The sequence below is a fragment of the Serinus canaria genome, chromosome 4A (genome assembly GCF_022539315.1).
Source record: "Serinus canaria isolate serCan28SL12 chromosome 4A, serCan2020, whole genome shotgun sequence".
NCBI classification, from domain to species: domain Eukaryota; kingdom Metazoa; phylum Chordata; class Aves; order Passeriformes; family Fringillidae; genus Serinus; species Serinus canaria.
In genome coordinates, this window is record NC_066318.1 from 14,993,532 (window position 1) to 15,020,376 (window position 26,845).

The 26,845-nt window shown below is 37.9% G+C and overlaps 1 protein-coding gene across 1 annotated transcript; it reads right to left on the reverse strand.

Annotated features, from left to right (window-relative positions):
- Positions 1–810: 810 nt before the first annotated feature.
- TEX11 (testis expressed 11) lies at positions 811–25,331 on the reverse strand. Its single transcript, XM_050974524.1, has 27 exons — positions 25,247–25,331; positions 23,992–24,071; positions 23,366–23,446; positions 23,165–23,284; positions 22,151–22,231; positions 19,858–19,943; positions 18,475–18,532; positions 17,613–17,708; positions 16,107–16,188; positions 14,348–14,426; positions 13,517–13,668; positions 12,707–12,792; positions 11,667–11,804; positions 11,277–11,379; positions 10,097–10,221; positions 9,257–9,342; positions 9,074–9,127; positions 8,584–8,624; positions 7,902–7,988; positions 6,749–6,843; positions 6,079–6,195; positions 5,181–5,253; positions 4,680–4,829; positions 3,584–3,692; positions 2,561–2,681; positions 2,042–2,206; positions 811–1,004 (listed from the first exon to the last, which is right to left on the reverse strand). The coding sequence occupies exons 3-27, from the start codon at positions 23,444–23,446 to the stop codon at positions 933–935; spliced, it is 2,457 nt and encodes an 818-aa protein (XP_050830481.1). The 5' UTR covers positions 23,992–24,071; positions 25,247–25,331; the 3' UTR covers positions 811–932.
- Between the last annotated feature and the right edge of the window lie 1,514 nt (positions 25,332–26,845).

The window sequence follows — 26,845 nt, forward strand, 5'->3', positions numbered from 1 at the left end:
TGTATAGATTTAAAGGTATTTCTTAGTTAAACAGGCAGCACATTGTGCATTAGAGATCTGGAAGCAGTGTCTCAGAGACCCAAACTAGGTCTAGTGAACTGATTTAAGCTTGCCATGAAATGGAGAATTGACACTAAACAGCTCCATGCTCCTGTTCAGGAGCTCCCCTGTGTGACCCTTCAGATGCCCCTCCCAGGGTCCCAGTGGCACCACCCCAGACTGTCCCTGCTGGGACTGAAGCCCCTTTGCAGTGGCAGCTCCAGTGACCCAGTGGGTCCCCACCTGGCTCCCTGCACACCCCACACTCACACACACAGGATTCCCCACTGGCTCAACCCCAGGCTTCCCACAGCCCTGTCCTAGATCTGTTCAGACTTGCTGAGCACCTGCCTGGCCCAGGGCTCAGGGAGCCCTCCCAGCACTGCCAGTGACAGCTGCAGCTTCTTCCCTGAGCTCAGCACTGCTGGTTTTTCTATTCCAAGGGACTGTGAAAGCAGCAAACAGCTCTGAATTCTTGTCCCCACTGAAATGGACTGGAAACTAAACAATCTGACAAATATTTATGCAGCAAGGCAGCTATGACAACCAGAGGAGATGGAATACTTTTTAAAGACTTTTATCATGCTCATTGCCATTTGCTACTAAAACCAACCTGTTACACAACAGCAGAGGCATCTCATGTAAAAGTTAAATATTTATTTCTAACTGTTAAATAGCTCCAGAGAATGAAAATTACTCCCTAGAGGAAAACAATTACATTTCTTGAATAAACACTTCCTAAAAAGCACATAACTTCTTTGCCAACAAGAAGGAGATCCTGGTTTCTTTCCACTGCTCCCATGGCCCTGTGCCTCCACAGAGCTAACAGCCTCTCATTCAGCAGAACACTTCCAAGAGAGACTGCTTTCCTCTTTTTGTAGTTCTGGCTGTTATTATTCTTCATTTGGAATAAATCCTTTTGCTCTGTCCAGCTTGTCCAGAACCTCACTATAAAGGCCAACCATCTGGAGAATATGAGCACCACACAGTTGTCAACGAGGATGGATAAAAATGTATCATTTAACTAAATGTAGCATTTAGCACAGAACAGAACTCAGGGAATAGGTGGGAGACTACCACCAGCTTCTAAGCCTAAAATTTCAAATTTATGTGAAGATTTTTGGTACAGGTTTAAATACAATGATTTAGGAAAAAAAAGATCAGTGCAACCTAACAAAAGTGGGGTTTTTTACAGTCATAAAGCATAGTTTACATGTGAGTCTTATATCAGCACATAAACCTATTCACCAAATCACAGACATTGGGAGCTGATGTTGAGGGTGGGGAAGACTTCTTATTGTCAGCTTTCACTGCTTTAACTGATGTATTTTAAATGGTGTAATAGAGCCAACCCCTTGATTGCTCAGCTTGTACACAAGAGAATGAATGGTGACACCAGTCAGGCTGCACTGGGTTGCAATCTAAACAGGAGCAGCAGCCAAAAGCTGTAGAAAGAAGCTTACTTGTGACAGAGTAAGAAAAGTGTCATTGCAAAGTGTCACCTACACTTTGTAGGTGCTAGGCTGGAAATTTCTCCCTCATAGGAAGCGGCTAAGCTACACCTGAGGAGATGAGCTTCAGTGATTTTCTTCACACCATCTTAAACCCTGTTTATAAGACATGAGATTATACTAGAAACCAAGGCTGAAAGTATGTAAGAGCTGATTTAACTCAACTGGTACAGCACCTTGACTTTAGTTAAAGCAGGCAAAGGTACAAGGTTCTCCCTTGGCCACAAACAGTCAGAAGTCTATTTCCAGTCACCCATTTTCATCATCCTTCCAGTAAAAGAATGCTACATTAGTCTCTCTATTGTCTATCAAAACTTTTCTGGCCTCAATTTGAAAAATTCTTAGCATCAGGCTCCCCCGAAATATTTAGATACCACAATTCTCCTGAAATTCTAAAGATCATCAGCAGTGGTTTCTTCACCCAGATCCACATCTCAAATCCAGGCCAGACAGCCAATCCCATATCCTCAAATCCCCCTGTGCACACTTACATGGCCTTCATAGGTCTTCTTCAGAGAGCCTAGGTGATTGAGGAAACGCATTCCCAATCCACACCACTGCTCAGCTTCCTTGTATTTCCCAACAGTATACTGAAATATTCCTGTATTCCAAGCTCTTGTCATCAACCAAAGGATCTCCATCTCTGGGTAAGCATCCTGAGGTAGCAAACAAGCAGCAGCACCTCATCAGAAAATAGAATCCTCACTTCAAAACTGACAAGTCAAGAGTGTGTTAGAGTTTAATTTTAGAAAACAGTTGGGTTCTTTCCTCCTAAGCAAAGAGAGAAAAAACCCTTACAAAATCCAAGGAAATTTGTAATGCAGTCCTAAATATCCAAAAGACCTTTCTTTTGAGGTAATTTAGGTGTATCTTTTACTGAAGAAGTCTTAGCAGCTCCACATATAACACTATATAATGTTCATTTTACTAATTATTCTCAGTCTAATGAGATTTTTTTTCAAACATGCTCAGGATCATCTCCCAATCTCTTGGTTTTCTGTTCAACTTACTGTGATGCTAATTACACTCAGAGCATCTTCAAAGTAGTCCCACACCTCCTGCAGCACACAGGTATCCAAGTCTGTCAATCCAGTTGGCAAAGAAATGTTAATCAAACTGTGTAAGCATTTGCTGAGGATTGAAAGAGAGTAAAAAAGGAAATATTAAATGCCATGTGCACAAACAGTTTTTAGTATGAGGAGCACACTGAGTTATGTCTCTATGATTGTCAGACATGTCTACCTTGGTGCTCAACACACTCATATTCATGTAGCAGAAACACGCATTTTTGTACTATCAGATCTTATTCATACAAACTATGAAGAAACAGAGTCAAGAACAATTAGAACCTAATTATTTTCATTGCTGGTCTCTACAGTAACACAGAAGGAAAATCACAGGATATCCTAGGGTGCTACACATGACAGTAAGAACAAAGTACCTTTTCTAACTTCCCCAACAAGAGCTACATAGGCAGCATCCTCAGAAAATCAGTAACAAACACAGGGTTCTGAAAACAGCTCTGTCTTTCTCAGTGTGAAGTGAGAAAGGCAATATCAACAGCTGCCTTTGCCAAGTGCTTACTTCAAGGAACTTGGAAAGGATAAGTAACACATAAATATGCTAAATAAGTCACATATGTACTGTGTGGCATCACTACCTTACAACTCATAGCTTTCTTCTCAACCTTTAATTTATCTTCTTTGTCTTTGAAATACCTAGCAGAGTAACATTTGAAATGAACACCTTCCTCACAAGAAACAACCAGAGACCTCTTCTGGATCCAATTTTCATTTTCCTTCCTCAATAGATTAATTTATTGCAAACAGGACTGTGCCAGAAAATATGCCAAGCAAACAAACTGCAGGTAAAACATCTGTTAGGCAGTCATCCTTCAGAGTTACATTGGCTAGCCAGCAAGAAGTGGAACCTTGCATGTAAAGTAAAATCCACTTTTTTTCAAATTGCAGGCTTTATTCCCTGTCAGCATTTTCAGTCACAGGCTCATGGCAAAGCTAAGTGATAACACTAACCTAAATTTCACAGCATCAATGACAGTCTGCTTTCTGTGAAGGTTTAGTGCACTCTTGAGAGCTTTCTTACACAGTACAGGATACCGAGCTGGAGATTCCATTGCTAATGCTTCAAAGTAAAAGAAAATAGAGAATAAAAGACAAATTACTGAAGTCAACTTCAATCTCTTAGGTCACTATAATAAACTACAGCATGTTGCTAAACCCTTGTGAAAAATGACTGAAAAGAGATCTCCTTAATGGGCTGGTCACCAGCTGCTGCTTCTCTCCCTCTTTCTTCCTCAGCACATCATCAATGAGGACAACAAGGCAGAAGCACAGAAAGTTGCATAATTCTCTGCTGTTTACCTCCAGTGCAGTTATACAAAAGAATTCTGGTGGGGGACACTGTCTAAAGATTTTTGTTTGTCTCCTTGAGCACAAAAATCCAGATGGAAACCTTATGTAGGAGCAGGATTTGAGAATGGTGTCTCCAGGCGCTGGAGTGTTCTCCCTCAGGGCAAGGAGAACAGAAGGTGTTTATGCAATCCTACAGGACACCCTCCAAAGACTTGCCATGGTAGTTCTAAATGCTCCTCATCTTTCTTGGATCCTGCTCTAGATTCTCAAGCACATTTTTGTGACTAGGACTTTGTGATGAAAGTATAGCACAGTGTAGAGAAGTGCTATTTACAAATTGACATAAAAACTTTAAGTTGAAACTTAACATTATCTTAGTGGCTTAAATATACTTAAAGTATGTATCCAAAGTCCACAGCCCAAAACTTCTGCACTGGGGCATGAATCAGTGAGGGCATTCTCTGGCCTTTGCCAGTTTGGAGCATGTAAAAGTTTATCTGAAAAACCCTTTCCAGGCTCACAAGCTATATGAGTGTCTCAGGGTCTAGAAATGGAAAGATATCACAACTTTCTGGTTCATCATCCACATCACCTGTCATTTCAAAACACAGCTCTCCTGATGTTGCTGAGATCCTAAGCATCTTTGCTTCAGGACAAAATATATATGGTTAGACCCATTTTCGGTTTGTACAATACATGATAATCCTGGTAGCCTCAAAAGAACAGGAAAGAGAAATGAAAGCTTCTTTGTCCTTACATGCAATGATTTCAAGTGTCTTGATCTCTATTTGTGGTTGCTCCCAAACTGACTCCATAAGATTGTGAAGTGTTGGATCATTCAGTTTGGATCTTGCTTCAAATTCATAAAGCAGCAACAACGTGTCTGTTGGGTCTTTAGCAAAATCTCCTACAAAGAGACAGGATTGCATGTATGTAATGATGAATTTTCTCTAAGCCACAGGGTAATTTTTGCTTCCAACAGGCAGGAAAACCATCAAGGCACTCAGACTTAACAGAAGAGCAAGTGGAATTTGCCATTCAAGGAATATCTAAAGGAATTTTTCTACCAATATCCTACCAAAAAAAGTGAACCCTGCATCTGCAAGGCTGACAGTCATTTAACACCTCAGCTGTTATCATATTGTTATCTATCTACTCCAATAACCTCCATCTGAGACAGCAATTCCACATGCTCTGTATTTTCCATCAATATTGTGACTAAGAGTTACATGTGCTGAACACACACTTTGTAGCTTACCTGTTAATTTCAGCACCTTCCATATCTCCTTGCATGTCTGAAGATGCTGAAGGGCCTGACTAAAAAGCTCCGTCTATTTTACAAAATTAAATAAGTTATTCTTGTCATGGTTTTAAAAATAAAAGGAATAATTATGTCAGAACCAACTATAAAATAAATTAAGAATCAGCCTAGTTAGTAAATCACCCATATCAGTTACTGGGGTTTTGGGGTTTTTTCTCTTTTCCAAAGACCTCCACATCTCTGACAAAGCCACTTCACATTGGCCCAGAAAGAACCCTCCATGTTCCTGTGGGACATAACTGTTTTAGCTCCCAAGCATAAAACAGTGCTATTGAGACTGACAAACCACTAAATGCCACAACAGAATTGCTGTGCATTGCCCTCCAGAGAATTTTCTACAATCATTCTATACCAGACTTCTGTAGTTCCTTCACAACCTCTGTGTTTTCCTTAATCTTCTTATCACAGTAAGCAAAATGCCCTCTTCCTCCCACCCACAAAAAGATGTATACATTAAAAAAAAAGAAAGAAAAAAAAAAGAGAGTTTTATCACAACCACAGTGGTAGCTACTTTAGCAACAGCAGTAATTGTCTTTTTGCCTAACCCACATTTAGTAGCAGACTCCTTACAATACCTATCTTATAGATTGAAACTCCTCTCAGAAGTTACTGCCATGACCCTTTATTGATACAAACCAATTCAAAGACACTGAACTAATTTACAGAAATTCAACACTTACAATTGTCTGGAAAGGTGCGTCAATTCTAACTATGAAATATTTATTTGCTTTCATTCTCAATATCCTGTTCTGAGTGAAAAAACTAGGACTTCCAAATCAGAAGGAAAAAATGCTACTCTGGTGCACTCAGAAATAGTTAACAGGCTTTGCCCTACCTGTTCTGAAGGTGTTTCTTGTTGTCTCCCCATTTCCAGATCAACTGCAGCTGCCATTAACAGGCATGTCTTCTGAGCAATTAGAACAGCTTTGTCAGAGGGACAAAACTGGGACAACTGACACCAAAAATAGGAAAAGGTCATGAGAATTTTACCCATATAAAGCAATTAGCTTGTGAACAGATGATTGCTGACCATCCTCTATGACACTTGCAGGAATCAATAATGAGTAGCATATATTCATATTGTGATTTTACTGGTATAATTATACAAAAGGATTAATTATATATAAAGTGTAAACCAGGGTTGGAGTCCCCTCTTTACAAGCACATAGGAAACTGACAGTGTTGGTAGAAGTCCTGCATAAAGATTAGGACTCAAATACTTAACATGTTTGTATTAATGATACAGTTTACAAACATTAGAATCCATTTATTTTAGAAACTTCTCATTGAAATCTTATTACATTCTTAAGAAACAGAATGTGAAGTATGGCAATAATGCACACATTTTATATTACATGTCAATCTCCTTGTGACAAAAATGCTCCATCTTCAGAGCATACAAGCATGTCTCCATGGAGATACCCAAACCATGGATGTGACTTCTAGAAGAACTAGACAGATGAAAATATTCCTCAATTAGAAACACTATTAGCAAGAGTAAATACCTTGAAAGACAGCACAAAAAAATCCCTCATCTTTTCAGGGCTGTCCTTGAACTGAACAGCTAAGTTCCAAGCTAACAAAGACACAAAAATAGAGACTAGAATAAGAATCTGCACTGCTACATGGTGCCCATCTAATCTCTAGCAATAAGCAGTTCAGGTCCTACAATTCTATTTCTGAACCAATATGTCATCAGCAGCTCATTTAACAACAGCAAGAAATACTGTTACTAGTGATTTGTTAAAATAGCTAATTCATGCTTTCAAATTTTGCCTTGATAATTTCACCACAACCAAGAACCCATTCTAGCACACACCCTGCCAACGAAAGCATGAACTGGGAAAAGCATTTTCTTCTATGAGTTAACAAAGCCAGCATATGAGGGGAAGTGTTGTACAGTATTCCCAAGACAAATAAAAAAGCAAAAGGAAAAAACCCCACAACATCTTGAACCATTCCTCATTTTACCCCAGCAAGGTCAAGTATGTGGCAATTAGGCACACAGTTCTGAGTAATAAATGGATGAGCATCTAAAGGCAATCAAATTATTTATGTATGAGAGCTTGACCCAATTAACTGTTTAGATTCTACAGCAACTTTCACAGTAATTTATTCAATAGGACATGTTTTTGTAGTCTCTGAATTGTTTATCCTGTGATTGAGAATGCTGCCTTTGAAAGGTCCTAATTCTATTCATGCTCATGTCACTGTATTTGACCTCTGCTGCTTCTCCCCCTCCCTTGCTGCTCTTTATTGGGGCACAGCTACACTGTGAGGATGTGTGTTAAAGCAGGTGTCTTCTGATACTGATTGCAACTGTTTGCTCTCCTGTATGCTCTGACAGAAGCAAGAATCTGAAAAATTGGTTCAACTTGTTACCCTATGCCTATATTTTTATTTATAGACAGCACATGCACTAATCCTTTACCTAAACAGTGTAACAAAGACTACAAAATGAGGATCCAGAGACAGCACTACGCACAAAGCTTAGGGAAGCCCCATGGCAGCTGCATTTCCCACTAGAAACCACTTTATCTGTGATAATATTTGCTGTTGGATTCCACAGGCTGTAGTTCAAGGCAAACTCCAAGGCTGCAGATTTAAAGGATCAGTAAAGACAAGAGATTCAGTTTAGATTTTGAGAGAGCAACCTACCAACTTTTCTAAACCAGTGAGCTTCAAGGATCCTCATGTCCCCTGTAAATTTCTCTTCTGTGAAAGACTCAGCGAGTTTCTTGTGAGCTGCAGAAAACATAATTCAATACAAAAGTACCACTTTTGGAGCAGAACAAAAACATTTGCAAGTCTCATCCTTGCATTACAAAACAGAGGTTTCCAAAACACCTATGTAATTCCTGATGAAGACTTATTCTCACAACTTAAATCTAATATTCTTCAGAAAGCCCTATTAAAAACAGCAGAAGGTGCCTCAAACAGCATTTTAGAGAAGCTGCCAACAAGTACTGCTCTTCTAAGTTTACTGACACTAAAGTCTAATGCAGAGGAGTTTTACTTAATTTCACAAGAAGGGGGTTTAAATTTAATTACAAGTTTGAGACCTTTCTTCTAGGAACCTTTTATTGATTTAATTCTGCTCTTAAATCTCTTCTACTTGCAGCAGTACTGCAAGTTTTTGATAGCAAAACCTGTGGCACTGAGATCCAACTTCACAATACTACTGAATCTCCAGCTCTAGTTTTCTTTGATTTCACTGGGAAGCTGAGAGCCTGGACTGAAATAAGGAGTCTAAATATTTCATTGGTATGGATCTAATCATATCATAAAACGTTCACATATGGAAGAACTCCAGAAAATGCAAATAAAACAAAAAACATACCCAAGTTCAAGTAAGTCAGTATGGAGTTGATATCTCCATCTCTAGAATGGAGAAAAAAAATCAGTTTTAGAAAACTGATTAATTTTTTTCAACAGAAAAAAAAAAAACAGAACACATTATTTATGTTGGAATACCTTTTCCCAGTTATGGATAGATCCACTCTTCTCACTCCAAATTTTGGAAAGATATCCCACTAGTGTCAAAGTTACAGAGATTGCTTAGCTCACAGCCTCCATTAAAAATATCTGACAGGCATATGCATTAATAAAAGAAGGCAAAGAGCAAATATTTAAAGAAAAGTTTAGACAAGTTGAAAATATGTTCCTATGCGATATCATTAGGTCAAGCTAGGAAGTCATCTGGGTGGACTTTTACTAGCATAAAAAATAATCTCTTGATTACTCTGCAGGAAAAAATGCCCATAAAGAAAACATTACACAATTTGAACACCATATCCACCATAAGAAAATGGTTTTTCAAGGAGACCCACCTTTTCTCTGAATTTTCTGCCATGACTTTTGATAACATCAGACGGACCAAACATCTAAATATGAGAAAAACAAGCAATGGAGAAACAAGAGTTTTTTTCAAAGGTGTACTCTGCCCTAATTTTCCTGAAAGAATCCCAGTTTTCTTCCTTATGCTTCTCCTTGTATGTATATTGAATTCTTACTTTAAGGATGTAAATAATTGTCGGCAGTCTTGTAACTGTTCAGACAAATACTCCAAAGCTTTGATAGCCACAATTTGTTGGTCATTCTGAAAAGAATTAAAACATGTTTTGTATATACTGCACTACCTCAGTTACCACAAAAGATACCCAAACCAAAACAACAACAAAAACCCAAACAAAAACAAACCCCAAAGCAACCACATTTTCCAAGTCTGTGCAGCCCAGTAGCAGGAAAATGAATAAAGGACTGTGCACAGAATTGCCTGAGAGTGCAGAAAAAGCTCTAAGGAGAGATCATATGATTCCCTGCACAAAGAGCCTGTGGCAAGAGCAGGACTGGTACAGGTTGGTGAGGCTTTCATGCCTCACAGGGCTGGGAACAAAGCCCTGATAGCCTGAAATGCAATCAGCCAGTTCAGACAGTGCTCAGGCCACCAACCAAGAGGCAAACAGGAGGGACAAAGGACTTTCATCATGGATTTATGTGTATTTTTACACAGCTTCCCCCTCTCACATCAAAGATCAAATCCCAGAGGCAGAAGAAGATGAAACGTTTTGCTGAGGAGAATTTTACAGAAATGCACAATGTAATATCCAGATGCCAACATTTGTAACTCAGAATTCTTTATTCTTCTGTCAAAATTTTAAAAGATATCACTTCTTTCTACATTATAATAATTTCTACTTTGCATTACACATTTGAGTGAGACCTTTGTTGTGGAAGCATGAAATACTAAGAATTCCATGAAACACAGAGAAATATTAAATCTAGGCCAGGTTAAAGAGGTTACAGCTGTCCTACTTATATCAATAAAGCAAAGACAACATTATCTGCTCTACCTCTAAAGCAATTTGGGCAGCTAAACTCAAGAGGTTGCTGCCTGTATTTTTATCCACTCTCAGCTTGTCTTCATGTTCTGATGGCTTTTCTGCTAGTTTCCCCATTTCAATAACTGCTTCCATAGCTGAAAGAGACAGAGGCAAAACCCAACATTTTTATAGAAGCAATTGGAAGGTGCAAAGTTCTGTTTTAATGATTTATGAAAGGCTATAATTTTAGGTTTTTTTAAATGAAAAGCCAAGACAAGAAAACCTGAGCATACCAGCACTTCTCCTCAAATACATATTTCCCCCTAGGGAGGTGCCAAAAAGCTTTCAAGTTACTAATCTAAGGAAACAAAGATGCCATACAAATGATACTCATCTCACATCCTTAATTTTGTTCTGCTAAGTAACTGTTTGTTACCAAAGACAGAAGACTTTCTCTAGTACATTGTCTGGGCATCATTCCAAGCTCCCACATCTTGGCTTGTGCTAAGGGTGCCACTGCTTTTATGTTCACACTGTGCTGTGTTTCCCACTCTATATTATGTGAGCAAATTATGCTGTCAATAAAAGTTGTATAGAGAATAATTAAATGGCAGAGAACTCATTGGAAAATAAGCTCTGCACATTACTCTGTATTTCAAGTAACTATAGATTGTATTTCTCCATTTTCATTACTTGAGCTAAGATCCTCATTAAAATATGAAACAGCAGAACTCATTATAAAGGAGAAAGAGGCTACAGAGATACAACATTCCGTAAGTCATCTCAATAATTCATGTATTTCTTGGTAACTACAGGCTCCATCTGTCCAGAGAAGTTGAGAGCAGCAGTAATGGTTCCCTTAAGTTTCATATTGTATATGCATACTAAAAAGTATAGAATGATTCTCACTCTGGGATGCTTCTAGAGCTTCTGCTCATGGGAGGATTATCTTCCCTAGACAGAGGCTCCATCCAAACAAAATCAAATATAGCAACAGATTCTGCCTCTTACATATTGTGTGCTTAAAAAAACCCCAAATCCCACTTTTACAACTTAAATCTACAGCCTGACATTTTCAATGATTTTAGGGACCCTTCTTCTAGCTCCCCTCTGCTGTGTCTTTCAAGATGAACAGTCCAAAGCTGTTTAGTATTTTTTAATATATTTGGCATTTCTTCTTGTAGTGGACCCTTTAACTTTCAGGTTGTACCTTTATCAGTATCGTTCTCCAACACTGCAATCTTATAGACACTGAATTTAGTAAAGATGCTGTTTGGATCACACCTTTCTGCTTGTTTAACTGCCTCTTTAGCCTATTCACAGAAGAGATTAAGGGAAATCAGTACAAAATCACCTTGAAATTAGTATATAATTTGCAATAGAAAAGAAATAAAAAGATACACAAAACATTACTGGTTACATTGTTGATACTTATAGAATAACTCAAGATGTTTGACAGGGCAACATCTGTCCTTGAAACAAAAGTGATGAGACCAGAAGACAGCACTAAAGGCTGACCAGAAATGAAAGAGCCAATTCCTCAAAAATAAAAGCAATGCAAATAAAGACATAAGTATGTCTACATATGTATTAAATATACCTTGTCAACTTGTTTCAGGTGAAGATAGCAAGAAGCCATGTTCCTCTGCAGCTTAGCCAAGTTCTGATCTATCTGCCCAGGTGTATAGAAGCTGACAGAATAATTGTACCAGTGAAGGGCTTCAGAATAGCTTTTCTCCTAGAAAATATATAAATTAAATAAAACCCAAACAAAAATGGCCATATTTGGATGATTAAACTGCCTATGTGTTTCCAATTTTTTTTTTAAAAAGGTCACAGCAATTAAAGATTTAGATAGTCAAGCATATTCTAGTGCAACCTCCAGGCTGTTCCAGGTGCAGAATCCAGCACTTTCCCTTGTTAGATTTCATACAGTTGGTGAGTGCCCAGCCCTCTAATTTGTCTAGACACTGTGAGGGACAGAATGCAAAGCTTTACTGAAATCCAAAGAGATGACATCAACTGGCTTCAGCTGATAACAAGGTGGATGACCTTGTCCTAAAAGGAGATCAAGTTTGACAAGCAGGACTTTTCCCTCATGGACTAGTGCTGGCTGTGACCAATGACTACATTGTCCTTCAGGTGTTTTTCAATAACTCCCAGAATAATCTCCATAATTTCACTAGGCACTGAAGTGAGACTGACAGGCCTGTAGTTGCCAGGGTTGTTCTTCTTGCCCTTCTTGAAAATTGGGATAACTTTTACCAGCTTGCAGCCAACTGGGACCTCTCCAGATTCCCAAGACCATTCAAAAATCATTGAGAAGCCTCACAATGACACCAGCCAGTTCTTTGACTACTCTTGGACAAATCCCTTCAGGCCCCATAGCTATATAGGAGCCAGCTGGAGCAGGAATTCTTGTATTAACTGTTCCCATGCACAAACCTTAAGATGAGGCTACCTGAAACTTGATTTTGTAATTGAAAACAGCACCCAGATGGAAAATAAAACTAGTGCCAGCTGGAACAAGGCTCTTAGTAACAGTTTGCATTCTAACCAAAAATAGACATATCAAAGAGGTCAGAAAAAGAATTTCATTTTCACTCATATAAATAAGAACACTACTATTTGGTCCCAAACCTCATAATGTTTGGCAGCTCTGTCCCACAAGATGATGTGCAGCTGATTCAAGGCTTCAGGCAACAGCTGTTTGCCAGTATAATGACCTGAAAAGATACTGCAAATCATCACTTTATAAGAACTTTACAAGAAGAAGCACACTGAGAGCCATCTAAGAACTATTCTATAGCCTGCAACAAAAAAACAGGGACACAGAAATAGTTTCAGCTAGGAGCCAGTGTTTCATATCCTGTTCATGGAAAAAAACCCCAAACTATCAAATCAACCAAGCAAAACCCAAAAAAACCCAGTGGGTAAGAGAAAAATGTTCTCATGCTTGAACAATGTAAATGTAGCTCTTGGTCCTAGCTAGATGCAACATGAAATAGAATTTGTTTTACATCAGATCTGTAGTCAAAAAGTACTACAGTGCTACAGGTGCAACAGACCTGAAAAACAAACTGTTATCCAGCTGCTCTAACAAGGATATGCAACCTGTTTTACACTGACAAAAATAAATTGGGCTGGATGGACAAAGTATTAATATTACACAGAACCCCTGGGTAATGTTTCTAATCCCACATGTATCAGTCACACACAGAGTCTACACTAAGAAGGAGGAATTGATCCAGCAAATGAATTTAACCCTAAACTTGATCGTGACTGTCGCTCAATATGGAAGTTGAGATTTGCCAAGTAAAAGAAACATAATGGAAAACAGACACAGAGAAAGAAAAACAAGAATAAGCAAAAAAAGTGAAAATTAGAATGCAAGACTTTAGCCAACTACATCCAGCTTTCAGTAAACAGCAGTAAAAGATGGATACAGACCTATAATAACTTCTTCAATCTTTTGCTTAGCGAGCAGCTCCCTCTTATTCTGCAGCAGGAACTCGATGTGGAGCAGGGTAATTTTTCCAAGGTCAGGTGAAGATTCAAATCGTTCAGGAACAGATTTCAGAAAATCAAAACCAACTGATTCCCTATTCACAGAGATGCATTTTTAAGAGGCTGCACCAGAAGAGCTGTTAATTTTCCATTCTAGAGATTAACATATTCACACCATACAGCATGTTTGTCATTCAATCACACCGACAGAATGAATCAAGGTATGAATTTGTTACAGTTCATCTATTCAGTGGCAGCTTCCTCTTACCACACGCTTCTTCCACTGTATTCATAAGAGTTTATTCTTCCCATTTGCATCAAGATACAAGCATATACATACATAATCATGATGGAGCACTTAACAGGGTAAAAATTCGTGCCTCAATTTATTTTGCAGTAACTTGTTATCCTTCTACTGTTTTTCCCAAGAATGGTTCTAGGGCTCCAAAGTCATTCTGATGGTTGGTTAGAAAAAAAAGTCAGTCTGATGACTCCAGACATATAATAAAACTACATAATGAATCTTAATCATTCCAAAGTAAGTCTACAGCACTGCAAATTACCACTACACTTATTTCACACACTGTTCTGTTGCTACCATAATCATTATCTCCTTGCTATAGAAGACAGGCTCCCTCTCAAAACCTTTCACCTTACCCCCATGAGCTTTTATTTGAAATAAAGCATCATTGTATAACAGATGTTCTTTGCTTATAAAGAAACACCCAAAAGCTCCAAACATTGTGTTTACCCCACTTAGAGATGTTTTCATACCTTCCATGCTCCAGCAGCAGTTTGGCAGTATTCAAACAGAAGTCTAAAGACATCTCAAGGTGTGTGAATTCTGCAAGAGCTAGACAGAACACAAAGCACTTGAGATTATGTAATCAACTTAGACACTTAATTGCTCAATTTCCCACTTATCTCTTACACCTGCTTTGAATGACAGAAACAAAACTGAAAAAAAAACCAGCAACCCTATAACAGATGTACAACAAATGGAAGAATAATACCTATCGTGTTTTGACTTTCCTTTCACTGTACAGTTAATGCAGTACTACAGAAAGGTGACAGGCTGAAAGCCCTGGAATTGAATTCCAGCCCTCTGTCTCTTTAAACAGGAACAGCATCAACTTTAGTAGATTTTTTTTTTTCTTTGAGCTGCCTTTTATCAAAATGTCTCATCCTTATCCAGCAGGAACAACCTAACACTGAGGTTAGTTCTCAGGCTGGGTGTGGTATCATATTGCAATGGGAACTACTTCAGCATAATGCCCCGAGCATCAGCTGTTGGACTGACTGGTGCTGATAAGCAGGTATCAGTTTTACACCACTCAGATAAAGTTTTAAAACTGTTACACTGTGCTGAATGGTTAAGAACAAAACAGATACATTTGTAGCTTGGATGAGATGAGAAAAGGAACACACAGGGACATGACTGGAACAGTTGTTTAAAGAAGCATTTGAAGGCAGCTGATATAAGTGTGCAACACAAGATTTTAGTGAAATGCCTAAAATTTAGCAGGAATCTTCACTCAAAAGACAGAGAGCACACACTTTTCTGCCAGCCATACAAGAAAAGAGATATCCACTCATTAATAAATGTGCTTAAAAAACTGACTGGAGGCTTAGTGTTACTAAACAATAGCCAAGTGTGTTTTGATAGGCAACTCTGTGGTTTCACAATTCAAACTGAAGAACACAAGTCAGCTACTGTATGTTTATTTAAAACTATAAGGTTTAAATGACTGGCTACTTGAAATCTGGCTGAAAGCCCCAAGGAGAAATGTGGAGCTACCATTTCTGCTAGTCTGACGGAATCCAAAGCCCTCAGCTCTCTGCAAGAAATTCCTCATCACATCCTACATTTCTCAGATTATTCATTACAGATCTTATGTTTTCCAACCCTGAAACATACAAAGCCTCTGTTCCTTAAGATTTTATTATTTATGAAAATAAATTTGTCTGGCACATTAATTATCCTTTCTATATTAAAGTCTCCCAAAAAACTTTCTTATGCTCTCATTTCACAGCAGAATCAGTTCTGCTCAAGTGATAAATGTGAGGAATAAGGAGAGAAGAATTTATTTGACTTAAATAAATTGTAATACAGGTTTATAACAACACACTGATAAGCACATGGTATCTCTTGGTCAAAATTTGCAAAACCCCACCCAGAGAACATCAGTGCTTCCCCAGCCCTTCTTCTGTGCTGTGTAAGTCAATGCACCCTCACCCTTCTGCATAACCTTATGCATATGTCTAAATAAACTGTAGATTTACATTGTTATATATTTTCACTCTCTTCCTTCTAACAGCTTTCAGAGTGTTCCCCCTCCCCTGTTTGCAGCAAGGCTATTTAAATTAGGATACCTCCTCTGTGAACACTGAGAACTATGTCTCATACTCCAAAACCAAAAGGATATTTAGCTAATACAGATACTGCCAGAACCACAAAATTGTTTTTCTATGTATGACACATGCAGTCTCCTTGGATTTGGATTAATATGAAACCTAGGGAGAGCTGTGATACCTGAGTTGATATCTTCATCTGATGCTCCACTTTTAAGAAGAATTTTAACTTTCAAAAAAAACCCTGCTGGGTGCAAATTCTCCTGCAGAATGAAAAATAATACATTACTTGGATAGCTCTTTGTAGAACACAGACCCTGTGAGAGTACAGCACATTCATAATAAAGACAAATATTAAGGAATCACATATCTTCCCTGAAATCTTCAGTCTCTTTTTAATGACTGAAGCAAGTGGTAAGCAACTTATGCAATAATTTCTTCCTAAATGCAATGTGCATCTTTATTATTTATTCTTACACCACCAAAAGACCACAAGGATAACAAAAGCAAAAGATGTAAAGTTCTCAGTTTGTTGTGGCCCATTTTTGATACTTTTGAATAGAAGCTGAATATTACTGAATGACAGAAACATTTCCAGCTTTCCTATGTGTGAATTGGCTGGATTAATCTAGAATTAATATGAGTAGATTCAAAGTAGTTCACAAAAAGAAGAAATTCAGGGGTCAACAACAGTGAGAGCAATTGGAAATAATAAAGACTGTATACTAAAGCTCTCCCTAAACCAGTGCATATTTCAGGTTCTAGAATCAACGTTTTCTTCTGGTTTTCCATACCCTCACACAATATCAAAATGTACATTATCAAAAATTATGATAAAAACACTTTCTGCCTCAAAAAGCTTTGCAAAAGTAAACAGCAGAAGAGGACAAAAGGCTTAGATACTGTAGTAGCACATTATATGCATAACTAAAATACACTGCCTTTATCCTGATCTCATGAGCATATGCAATATGATCTCTCTGTAAATTCAGGCAACATGCAGAAATTGAATTTCAGCTTCCATTTAAGCAAAATTTCATACTTAAAACTTGTTTTGTACAAAACAGAAAATTAATTTTTTTTCATGATCAACCAAAGACAAATAGGAATTTTTCAGATTTCATTTACTCCACACTGACCTGAATAGACAGAAGCACAAAATTAACTCAAGTCTCTGTAGGAAACAGAATTTGTAAAGGATTAAGAGACCTCACTGTAATGGCTGTTTAGAGAGGTATGAACTTCCTTCAGGGTAGCTGGTATGTTTATACACTTCAATTTTGAGATCTACCTGGGTGTTGCTTTGGGGATCCCCCAGACAATGAGGTAAAGGAAATAATTTTACTCTCTGTGCTGTAGCTGTTGGTTTGTGGTTGTGCCAGCTGCCTGCCTGTATCAACTCACACATCTGAGAAATTTTAGTCACACCATCATCAAAGGACCTTACTACTAACACATAGGAGGCAGGAGGACAGCTCTACTTCTACATGCAAAAAACTATTTCTCTCCAAAAATAATAAAAGCTGGGAACACCAAAATATCCATAGGAGCATGTAAATGCAAAGCAAGCACACCTCAATCCGTTGTCAAGGATAACACACCAGTGATTATTGTGGTCCATATTAACATGTCAATAAATGCTTGAGTTTCATCTATCGCAATTTTTAAATACAGCAAAAATTAGTACCTGATTTGCCAAGCTTATGGCTTTCAAAGCCTTGTCCAGGTACAGGATGCAATCCCACTCAAAATAGGTTGTGGCTAACAATCGCAGCACTTTAGCCTGGAAACAAAAAAACAGCCACATACAAACATACATATGAACACAAATCACTTAAATGCTAAGGCCATGAAAAATAAAAGTTCCTAGAGGCAAAAAAATCCCGCCTGGTATCAGACATATAAAGTGATTTCTCACATCTGAAATATATCCAGTCTTGAAGCAATGCAGTACACACAGCACATGAATCAACTAGAATTCAGAGAAAAACAGAAGGGTTGCAAGGAAAATCAGATAACTGGGAAAAAAAAGAATGAAAGAAGAAATCTAAATAACAGGAGGCACACACTTCACAGAGGAAAACAAACAAATAAAAAAGCAAGACAAAGACCTACATGATGATGGACTTCAAATACATAAATTATTTACATAAAGAGGAAGGAATTAAAATCTTCATATCCGCAGTCGGAAGTAAAAGAATAAACTGACTTTTGGATGAGACAGAGAAACATCTATCACAAATGACACAGCTCAACTGATGATGCATTGAAAAAGAAGAGGAATGGAAGAAGATGGCCAGGATCTACTTCAGCCTCTTTCTACACTTTGATTTCTGTGAAATAGTAGAATCAAATGTGATTTAAGGGTGCTCATCAGTGACTGATGCTCATAACAACTGAACTTGAAACTCTGCCAAACTTCATAGCGAACTACTAAAAAGGAGACCAAGACATCACTGGGCAGGCTTGCACAGAAAAGGCAGATAATACACTGGAGTCAGTTTAACAAAATCCTCCTGTTTGTAAATAGAAACTTCTCTATTTCTTACCTGCATTTCTTTGCCAATAGAATATTTCATGTCCATCTTCCCAATGTCATAACTCTGGCTATCAATGATTAATGGAAGTTAGAATTAAACAGGATGACAGAGATAAATTCAGTCTTCTGATATGTTCAAAATTCCTATCCTTTCACACAAAATAATCTCAGTAACCACTTTTACCAGAGAATAGAAATTTCTGTGTTCCTTCTATGCTTACATTAAAAATTGTACTCAATTACTTTCTTCAACTTGTTGCAGCACATTCTGTAACATCTTCTATTCAAACTTTTAGGTAGGTTTTATCAATTTTAACCACGGAGATTTTGAAGAAGCAAGTGTTTCCATTCTCACCTGACATATAATATGGCAATACACAAAATCTATTCATGACGGGTCTCCAGACCACAGCACATAGAGAGCAAAGACAGAACCTGTAACTCGTGATCCCCATTCTTCTTCTAAAAGTTAAATGGCAGAACAAAGAACTACCCAGGAGAAAACACAGTGCTAATTCCACAGAACCAGATTTGGTTACAAATGCTGTGAATGAAGAACTGTTAGGAAAAAAAAACAGAAACTGGGCTCTTGTTTTCTAACCTAATAAATTCTCAGACTAGGGAAATCTTCACCCACTAGATGGAGCCACACTCTTTCTCCAGATTATTATTTGCACTGTGCAAAGCTTTGTTTCCTCCTCAAATTTTGTCATCAGGACTCAGTATTTAATTTTCCAAAGGAATAAAATATAAAATAATCTCCAAAGACCAGATGTAACTAATTCTGAGCATTTCTACAAATCCTCTTTGACAACAGATACAACCATAATGATTTTGAATTTGATCTGTTGCCCTCCATTTTCTTCTATTTGAAAGAACAAGAAGACATTAACAAAAATTTTCTGCAGTGAGGCTGTTACCATGGCATGAGGATGTTCTTTCTCATAGCCTACATTTCCTCACCCTTAGTAATACCACAATAGTTATTTGGATCCTACAACAGTCATTTGGATCCTACCCAAACCATCTCAACCCATTCCTTTTTCACCTTGATGTTTGTACCTTTCATCAGTCAAGGACTCTTCAGAAAACTAATCCGTTTGGAGGAAGTGCTAGGGAGAGAATTGGCAAGAACCCCTGGAAGATGCCATTCATTCTAATGGCATGAAAACCATGGGGGAAAACAGTCATAGATTTTAGGCAATAGTGTATAACCATGACAAAGTATCTGCTCAGATAATTTGGTTCAGCTAAAATCTTGTATTCTCACATTTTTAATGAGACCTCTACTTTCCCTTGCTCCCCCCTCTCCTTCACATACATTTTTACATCTCAGATGTAAAAATCATTTTTACATCTCAAGCAAGGGTTTGTTTATTTGCCTGCACATTACCTGAGCCAGAAGGAGCTCTGTTCATACCTCTTCCACTCATAGGTTTCCACTCCAAAATTGTAACAGAGGATTGACAGGTAACAGGTCTGGAATAAAAGACTCCTGCTTCTATAATGTTCTTGTAAAACATCATTACATCTATGGCACTCCAGTCTCAGGTTCTTTAAAATGCATTTTACTTTCAAGATATATCCACTGTTATCACTTCTGGCCTTTTGCAAGGGGATGCTGAAGATTACTAAAATGGAATCATTAATTAGATGGGAAAGTGAAGTATCATTAATCAGACCAGGACACACAAAACAGCAGGATTTTTGAAACATGTGAGGAACACAGAGTTCCTCAATAAATCACATTGAAAGCACTAGAACTGTGTAAATTAAACAATAAAAATTGAAATTTGAGAGGCAAAACTGTAATACTATAACCTTTTTTTTTTAAATAACAAAAAAGTTTTACATAATTAAGTGATGAGGACTCCACCTGTTTCATGGTAGGCTTCTTCCAAGCATTTCTCTTTGGGGTTAAAAAAGGACTACAAGATTTAAAAGCAAACTGCTTTTGAATGCCTGGTTATTCAGAGCTTTATCAGTCAGCCCTGACATCTGTTCATAACAACTTGTCATTTCTTTGAAATTATTTGCAGCTGTCATATGTCATCCAAAGAAGAGACAAAAAGTCATTTTATATGCTAGCAGGCTGCCAATATTTACATCCATTTTGCCTCTGCAGTATCTTTTTTTCCCAAATATAAATGTTGCTTTTTTGCAAGGGACTGCAGATTTCAAATTCTCAGACAAAAATGAGAAGGGTAGGACAACAACTTGCTTCAGTTTTTGGTTGGTTTGTTTTTTTGGGTTTTTTTTGCAATCCAAAAGCAAAAGCATAGAGTAGGTATATGCATAAAGATAAAAGAGATCACTCTCAGATGTGAAATCTTATTTTTCACAGGTTCATTTGTGAATGTTTTCTTTCCAGGAGAGAAAGTTTCCTGTACTGAGCATTGGTTCATAGACTACCAAGGATCACAATCCTCTCCAGCTGATCTCTGGGACCACACAACACAACAATCTCCCTGTAATACTCTCCAGGGACTCTCTGGTACAATGGGAGCCTGAAAGAGTTTAGGATTGAGAGCTACCCATCAGTCCAAAAGATTTGGTTTCACTCAGCAATCACTAGCTCTTTCCATTTTGCTCATTTTTTAAATACCACTTTTTAAATCAGAAGTAAATTGTATCTCTCTCTCATGATCGGAAACCTTTACCTTGTCTGCATCAGTGCTCCTGGTTTGTGAAGAGCTTTCATCACAAGAAGTTTAATATTATTTAATGAAGGAGTTCAAGCAGAAAGAATGAAATTAATTTAGAATTAAATGAGAAACAGGAGTGCAAAGATCCCAGTGAACATTTTCAACAGTAAGACGTTCTGCTCTTATAATTCAAATCAAAGCTAGATCCCTGCAACTTAGTCACTCAGATGCACTTGAACATGGCCTGCAGATGACACAAAGTAATGTAAAATCAGTTGGAGTTTAATTGGTTAAAAACAAATAAACTCCAACAATATTTTCCATATTTTTCTTTAAGAATTTGCATCTGCCCCTTTGAATTTTATTATCTGTACCAGAGAGACAGGAACAAAATGTTTCTTAAATATTGGGAAAACATATAAACAAATGAAAATAAATGTCAGGAAGTTTATTCAGATATAACTATAATAGACTTTCATCTTTGCAAACAAAAAGCTAATCTGCATATGATTGTTTGTTTTCTTTGTGAGACAAGAACTACAAAAACCATTCATAGCTCTACAGTTTCATGAAGATGAGTACTGATGGCAGTGATAGACTTGCATATCAATAACTTTGTAACTCAGCTCTTCTCTTGTCCCATCTGTCCCCAGACAAATGTTCACATGAGTACAAGATGCAATATATAAGATCAAGATGTAAAATGCAGCTGGTTCTGTAGAGAGTAGGTGGTATATTCAATTTAGAAATCATTTTGCCTTGCTTGCTGATTTGTCTTCTCATTGTTTAGGAAAGAGTTTATTATTCTACTTAAAATTCTAATCTAAGAGAAGCAATAAAAAAATGCACTCTGAAAAAACTCTGCTGTTTCCACACAAATTTTTTAGCAACAAAATCTCAAAGAGGCAACCAACCGCAGAAGAGACCTTCAGTTCAGAGTACTTTTCAAAATTTTATATGCCATATGTCATGCTTTAACATATAGAGAGGAAAGAAGGTTCTCAAAGTTTGGAATTATAGAGAAGGGAAGATTTCACTTACTTCTTTTGGCAATTTCATCAACATATCTTTGCAGCGCTGCACGCACATCACCGCTTTCTGAAAATCCCCTTGAGCAACTGCCTGAGAAAGCAGCAGAGCATGCCAACACAATGTTAGTGTGCAACTGGTCTTTAAAATTCACAAAAAACCTCATTCTTTAAAATAGGACTTGGGTTTTTCACATGCAGTAAAGCTAGGTTTGGGATTAGCTATCTGTCCTTACGGTGCTACAATAATTCTGGCAATTTTTCCATCTTGCCAGATGATCAAGAGATACAGAAAATCACTGCAGTCCTTAGCTAGTGTGCAAAGGCCAGAGACATGGAACAAGATCATTCACATGTTAAGATGATAAAAGAACTCAGCAAAATTTATACCACTTCTCCTTTTGTTTCCATGATCAAATTAAAATATGGGACATTGCTTTGTCCTGTTTAGGGTAGCTCCTGAGAATTTTGGAGATAGCATTCCCTTTTAGATACTGAGATCAGTGGTGTGACCAACAAATGCAGGAACTACATTGTTTGTATTTGCACTCCTGTGTCTGTAATGCTCTGTAGGATTGGTAGAGTTCTCATACACTTCGGAGAGGAAAAACAATTCCTCTCAAAACCTAGAATTTCTAAATTACATATTTGAAATCACAGTTATTTGCCTTGTTCTCCAGTCAAGCACAGGACACTGTTGGAACTGACCCATGTATGATTCACACAGGCAGCTGTTTATTTTATAAACAGCCATGATAGCCAAATCATAAAGCAACAAATCTGAACTAGAAGATATAAACACTACTGCAAGAATGACTGCAATAAATGTGGGAAATTAAAAATCATTAAATGATTGCAACACTGAATGCAAACATGAGATCTGCTATCTTATATCCAAGTGAAGGAAATCTATCCCTCAGCAAGTCCTCAATGCCAAGCATTCAGGTATCTAATAACTGGGTCAGAGTTTCCCTCTATACCTCTACAAGGTATAGAGTGACTTATAAGGAAAACTGAGAACACATACTGATTCAGCTTGGTAAGAGAGTACTTTGAAAAGGCTTTTTTCGACATCAGCTCTGTGCGCTTCAATATCTGCTTCACCCTCACTCCCCTTCCGTAACTTCGCATACAGCTTTTCAATACTCTGGAAAACAAAGTGCAGCCATCACCCATGGAACTTACAAATAGGGTCTATGTAAGAAATCAAAAGTGGGAAAGAACTTACACTCATGGCATTCTCTAGAAATCCATCTGCAAGACTAGCTTTTCCAATATCTATCCATCCTTTCCCAGTTTTCATAGACATCTGAAGGAGAAAGTCTCTTGTGAAAATGCAGTCACTTTCAAGAAAGGCAATATAAGATCTCATCTCGTTGTAGCACATATCTAACACAGGACAAGAGTATTTCAGTTCTGTAATTTCTGACCAGCAACTCTCACTTCTGAATGAACACTCAGATACAGCATAAGACTTATGGTGGCCTACTAGACAATATTATAAGATACTGAAATAAATACATGTCCTGCTTGTAACATATTTTCCCTGTGAGAAGATGGGATGCTAACCACACTGCCCAGACATTCCTAGCTCCAATGGCTGAGCAGGGCAACCCTGTAAGATACAGGTTCCACTTCAGAATGTACTTTATTTTCTTAAAAAAGTGGGATCATCAGTCTTATCTTTCCTTAAGTGATGAGAAGAGAGAGTCAGCAATACTCCTGCCAAAACACCAGTTACCCTTCCAGAACTAGACGTATATTCCACTCCCTTTCCAAAGCAAATGTAATAAGATTTGAAGACTTCCCTGGGGGATCAACTGTATTTCATTACACACCCACAATTAGCCTTACCAAAATCTGTCTTCGAATAGTCCCCTCCGGAGGATCGCTGCCCTCACAAAGACAAATCAGTCTGCAGGCAACAAACCGCACTGCAAGAAAACAGTGCAGGCATTCAAAAGTTTCCTTTTCTCTACTCCTTTATTTTTTTTCAGAAAGTCAAGCCCTGCCATATCTGAAAGACTATCTGGCATTTTAAATCACAAGACAAAAAAATCTGAAAGCTTCAGGAGTTGAAATCTGAATTTTAGCCAGGATGTTTAAAATTGCTTTTCAGACAGTAAGAAAAAAAAAATATTCTCATTAAACTACCCTATTAAACAATTCAGAGAGAGTTTAAGTTAAATACATGGTATTCAAAGATTTAATTACATTGCAGGTGCTTACAGTAACATTTCTTGAAAGCCTCAAAATAGCCTTCAGCAAAATAAGGAAATGAAGTTTAATAATCTTTACAGTTTCAAAGTAAAAAGCAAAAATATTTTGAGGCCTTCCTTACACATCAGGGATGGAAAAGACACTACTTAATGTACTTAAACCAGCCTCTCCCTGGCCCTTCAGCTGTGATCTGAGAACATCATGCTCTACTCTGTGTCAACTTACCCTTTTCCCTTTACCTGGTGTAATTTATATGATCCAGATTATACATCATTTTGACTATAATCCCTCAAGACAAGAATGTAGGCCTGACACTGCAATCCCACAGAACCACAGAAAGAACACGCTGAGGGAAAAGACCAAAAGTTCATTTCTAGCCCTAGCCCTACTCCTGGCCCAAGAGAACCCACCAGCTGTGCACGTGGCTGTAGCAGGTCAGTGAAAAGAGGACTTAGAATGTTTCTCTATGTAAACAGGGATGAGATAGTTACATTAAAAAACAATCTCACTTGATATAAATTAACTGACCAACAGTCTCAGATTTACATCTATGTTTTTTCCATACATTTTTGGATTTGAACCACAGCGTCAGAAGGCAAATTACAGCTTCATTTGGTTACATCACCTCTTTACTGGTGCTCTAGCATGGAAAGGGGAATTATAAGAATGCCTACACTGATTCTGTGTCACAAGAAGATATCTATTACATCAGGATGCTTTTTCCTGAACTGTTTATACAAGCCCACTGATACATTTTTCCCTCTCTTGCCCATGTCTGCAAAGACTCAAACAAATCTCCAGCACTGCTTATGTGCCTGCCAGCAGAGAGTGTTAAGTTTCCATGCTGCAGCACCCAGAACACCCTTAGGGAGGAACAGAACGTACGTACGTTTGGCTCTTTGCTCATCACTGATAACAGCACCCGTGTGTTTGGTCACAGTCCAGTTCCACAAGCTGACTGCACTCTCTTCAACCTGAAGAGGAAAATTCCACTCAGTTTATTTGTGTCCTGGATGTGGATCCCATTGAAATTTACTACTGGAAAAGTAAGCATCTTTCATGTGTTTCACAGGAATGGCCTCTCCACATGTTTATACAACTCCCTTTTACATCAAAGGTGTGAGTTTTCCATAAAACTGTCACAGGATCCCACAGGGACATGTTGGACAGTGACCTGAGAACAGGCACATTGAATGGATGTGGCATTTCTTCACCTAAAATCTGAAGGGGTTGGAAAAGAACTCTAAGAATCTTATCACCTTTAAGAACTATCTGTAGTAAGGCTTCACCTCTTTTGCACATCAAAAAGAACACTAAGTAGCTTAATTACTTTAAATACCTACACTGTGAAACTTAAGATATTAGCAAACAAAGAACAAAGGCTACTGACTCTATACTCTTGTTAAAAAGATACAGCAATGCATAAAGGCAATAAGCTTCTTTAGCAACCCACCCTGAGGGGCTGATTTTCAATCACTTTATTCCACTTTTCATGACAGATCTTGCCTATGAATACACTCTAGGAGAGAGTTCATAGCCCCTCTTATTGAAGTGGCCGGATTGCAAATTTATGATTTCTCCTTTCTTCAAAAATAATTTAGCCCAACTAATTCAGGAAGAACTGAAGAATACCATTTTTATGCTCTTGTATTTCTTTACACACTGTATTATTGACACTTTCTGTTACAACACTTGCTAACTTATCTTGCTCCTTGTTGCAAATTCAGGACTTCCAAAATCAGTGTTCCTTAGTTGATAATTGCTACTTATTAAATGTCTCTTGAAATTATAATTTTAGAGGAAGAAGTTGGACAATATCTCAGCTGGTCTTTTTCCTTCTTTCAGATTCATGTATTACCAGATTTCTCTTTGAAAAGGGACTTTTAAAGTAGATGCTTACTTCTTTCTAAGTACTCCTCTAAGAGAAATAAAGAGAAGGAAAAACCAAACATTATAAACAACCACCTGATAAACTTTTACAATGACTGAAAATGAGTACTCCAATATAATATTGTGTACTCCAATATTGTTTACCAGGCAGTTAAAATTACATGCTTGGCTTGTTTTCTTCTTCCTTGGGTTATCTGCTGTCACTATGGGAATCCACAGACAGGGTGAGAAGGACCTCTCCTCTGATCCAGTGCCAAACTCTTAATTCATCTCTCTGCTAGTATTTTTACTTAAAATTACAACAAGATACTACTAATAATTTGAAATAACAAATACCTCAACATCGTCAGTAACCAGTAATTTTTCCCATTATCATCACAGAATGGTTTGGGTTGGAAGTGAACTTAATATCACCCAGGTCCAACCCCCTGCCATGGGCAGGGACACCCTTCACCTGACTAGGTTGCTCCAAGCCCTGTCCAACCTGGCCTTGGACACTTCCAGGGATGGAGCAGCCACAGCTTCTCTGGACAACATGTGCCAGGGCCTCATCACCCTCTCAGTAGCTTACTAATATCTATTCTAAGTCAACCTTCTT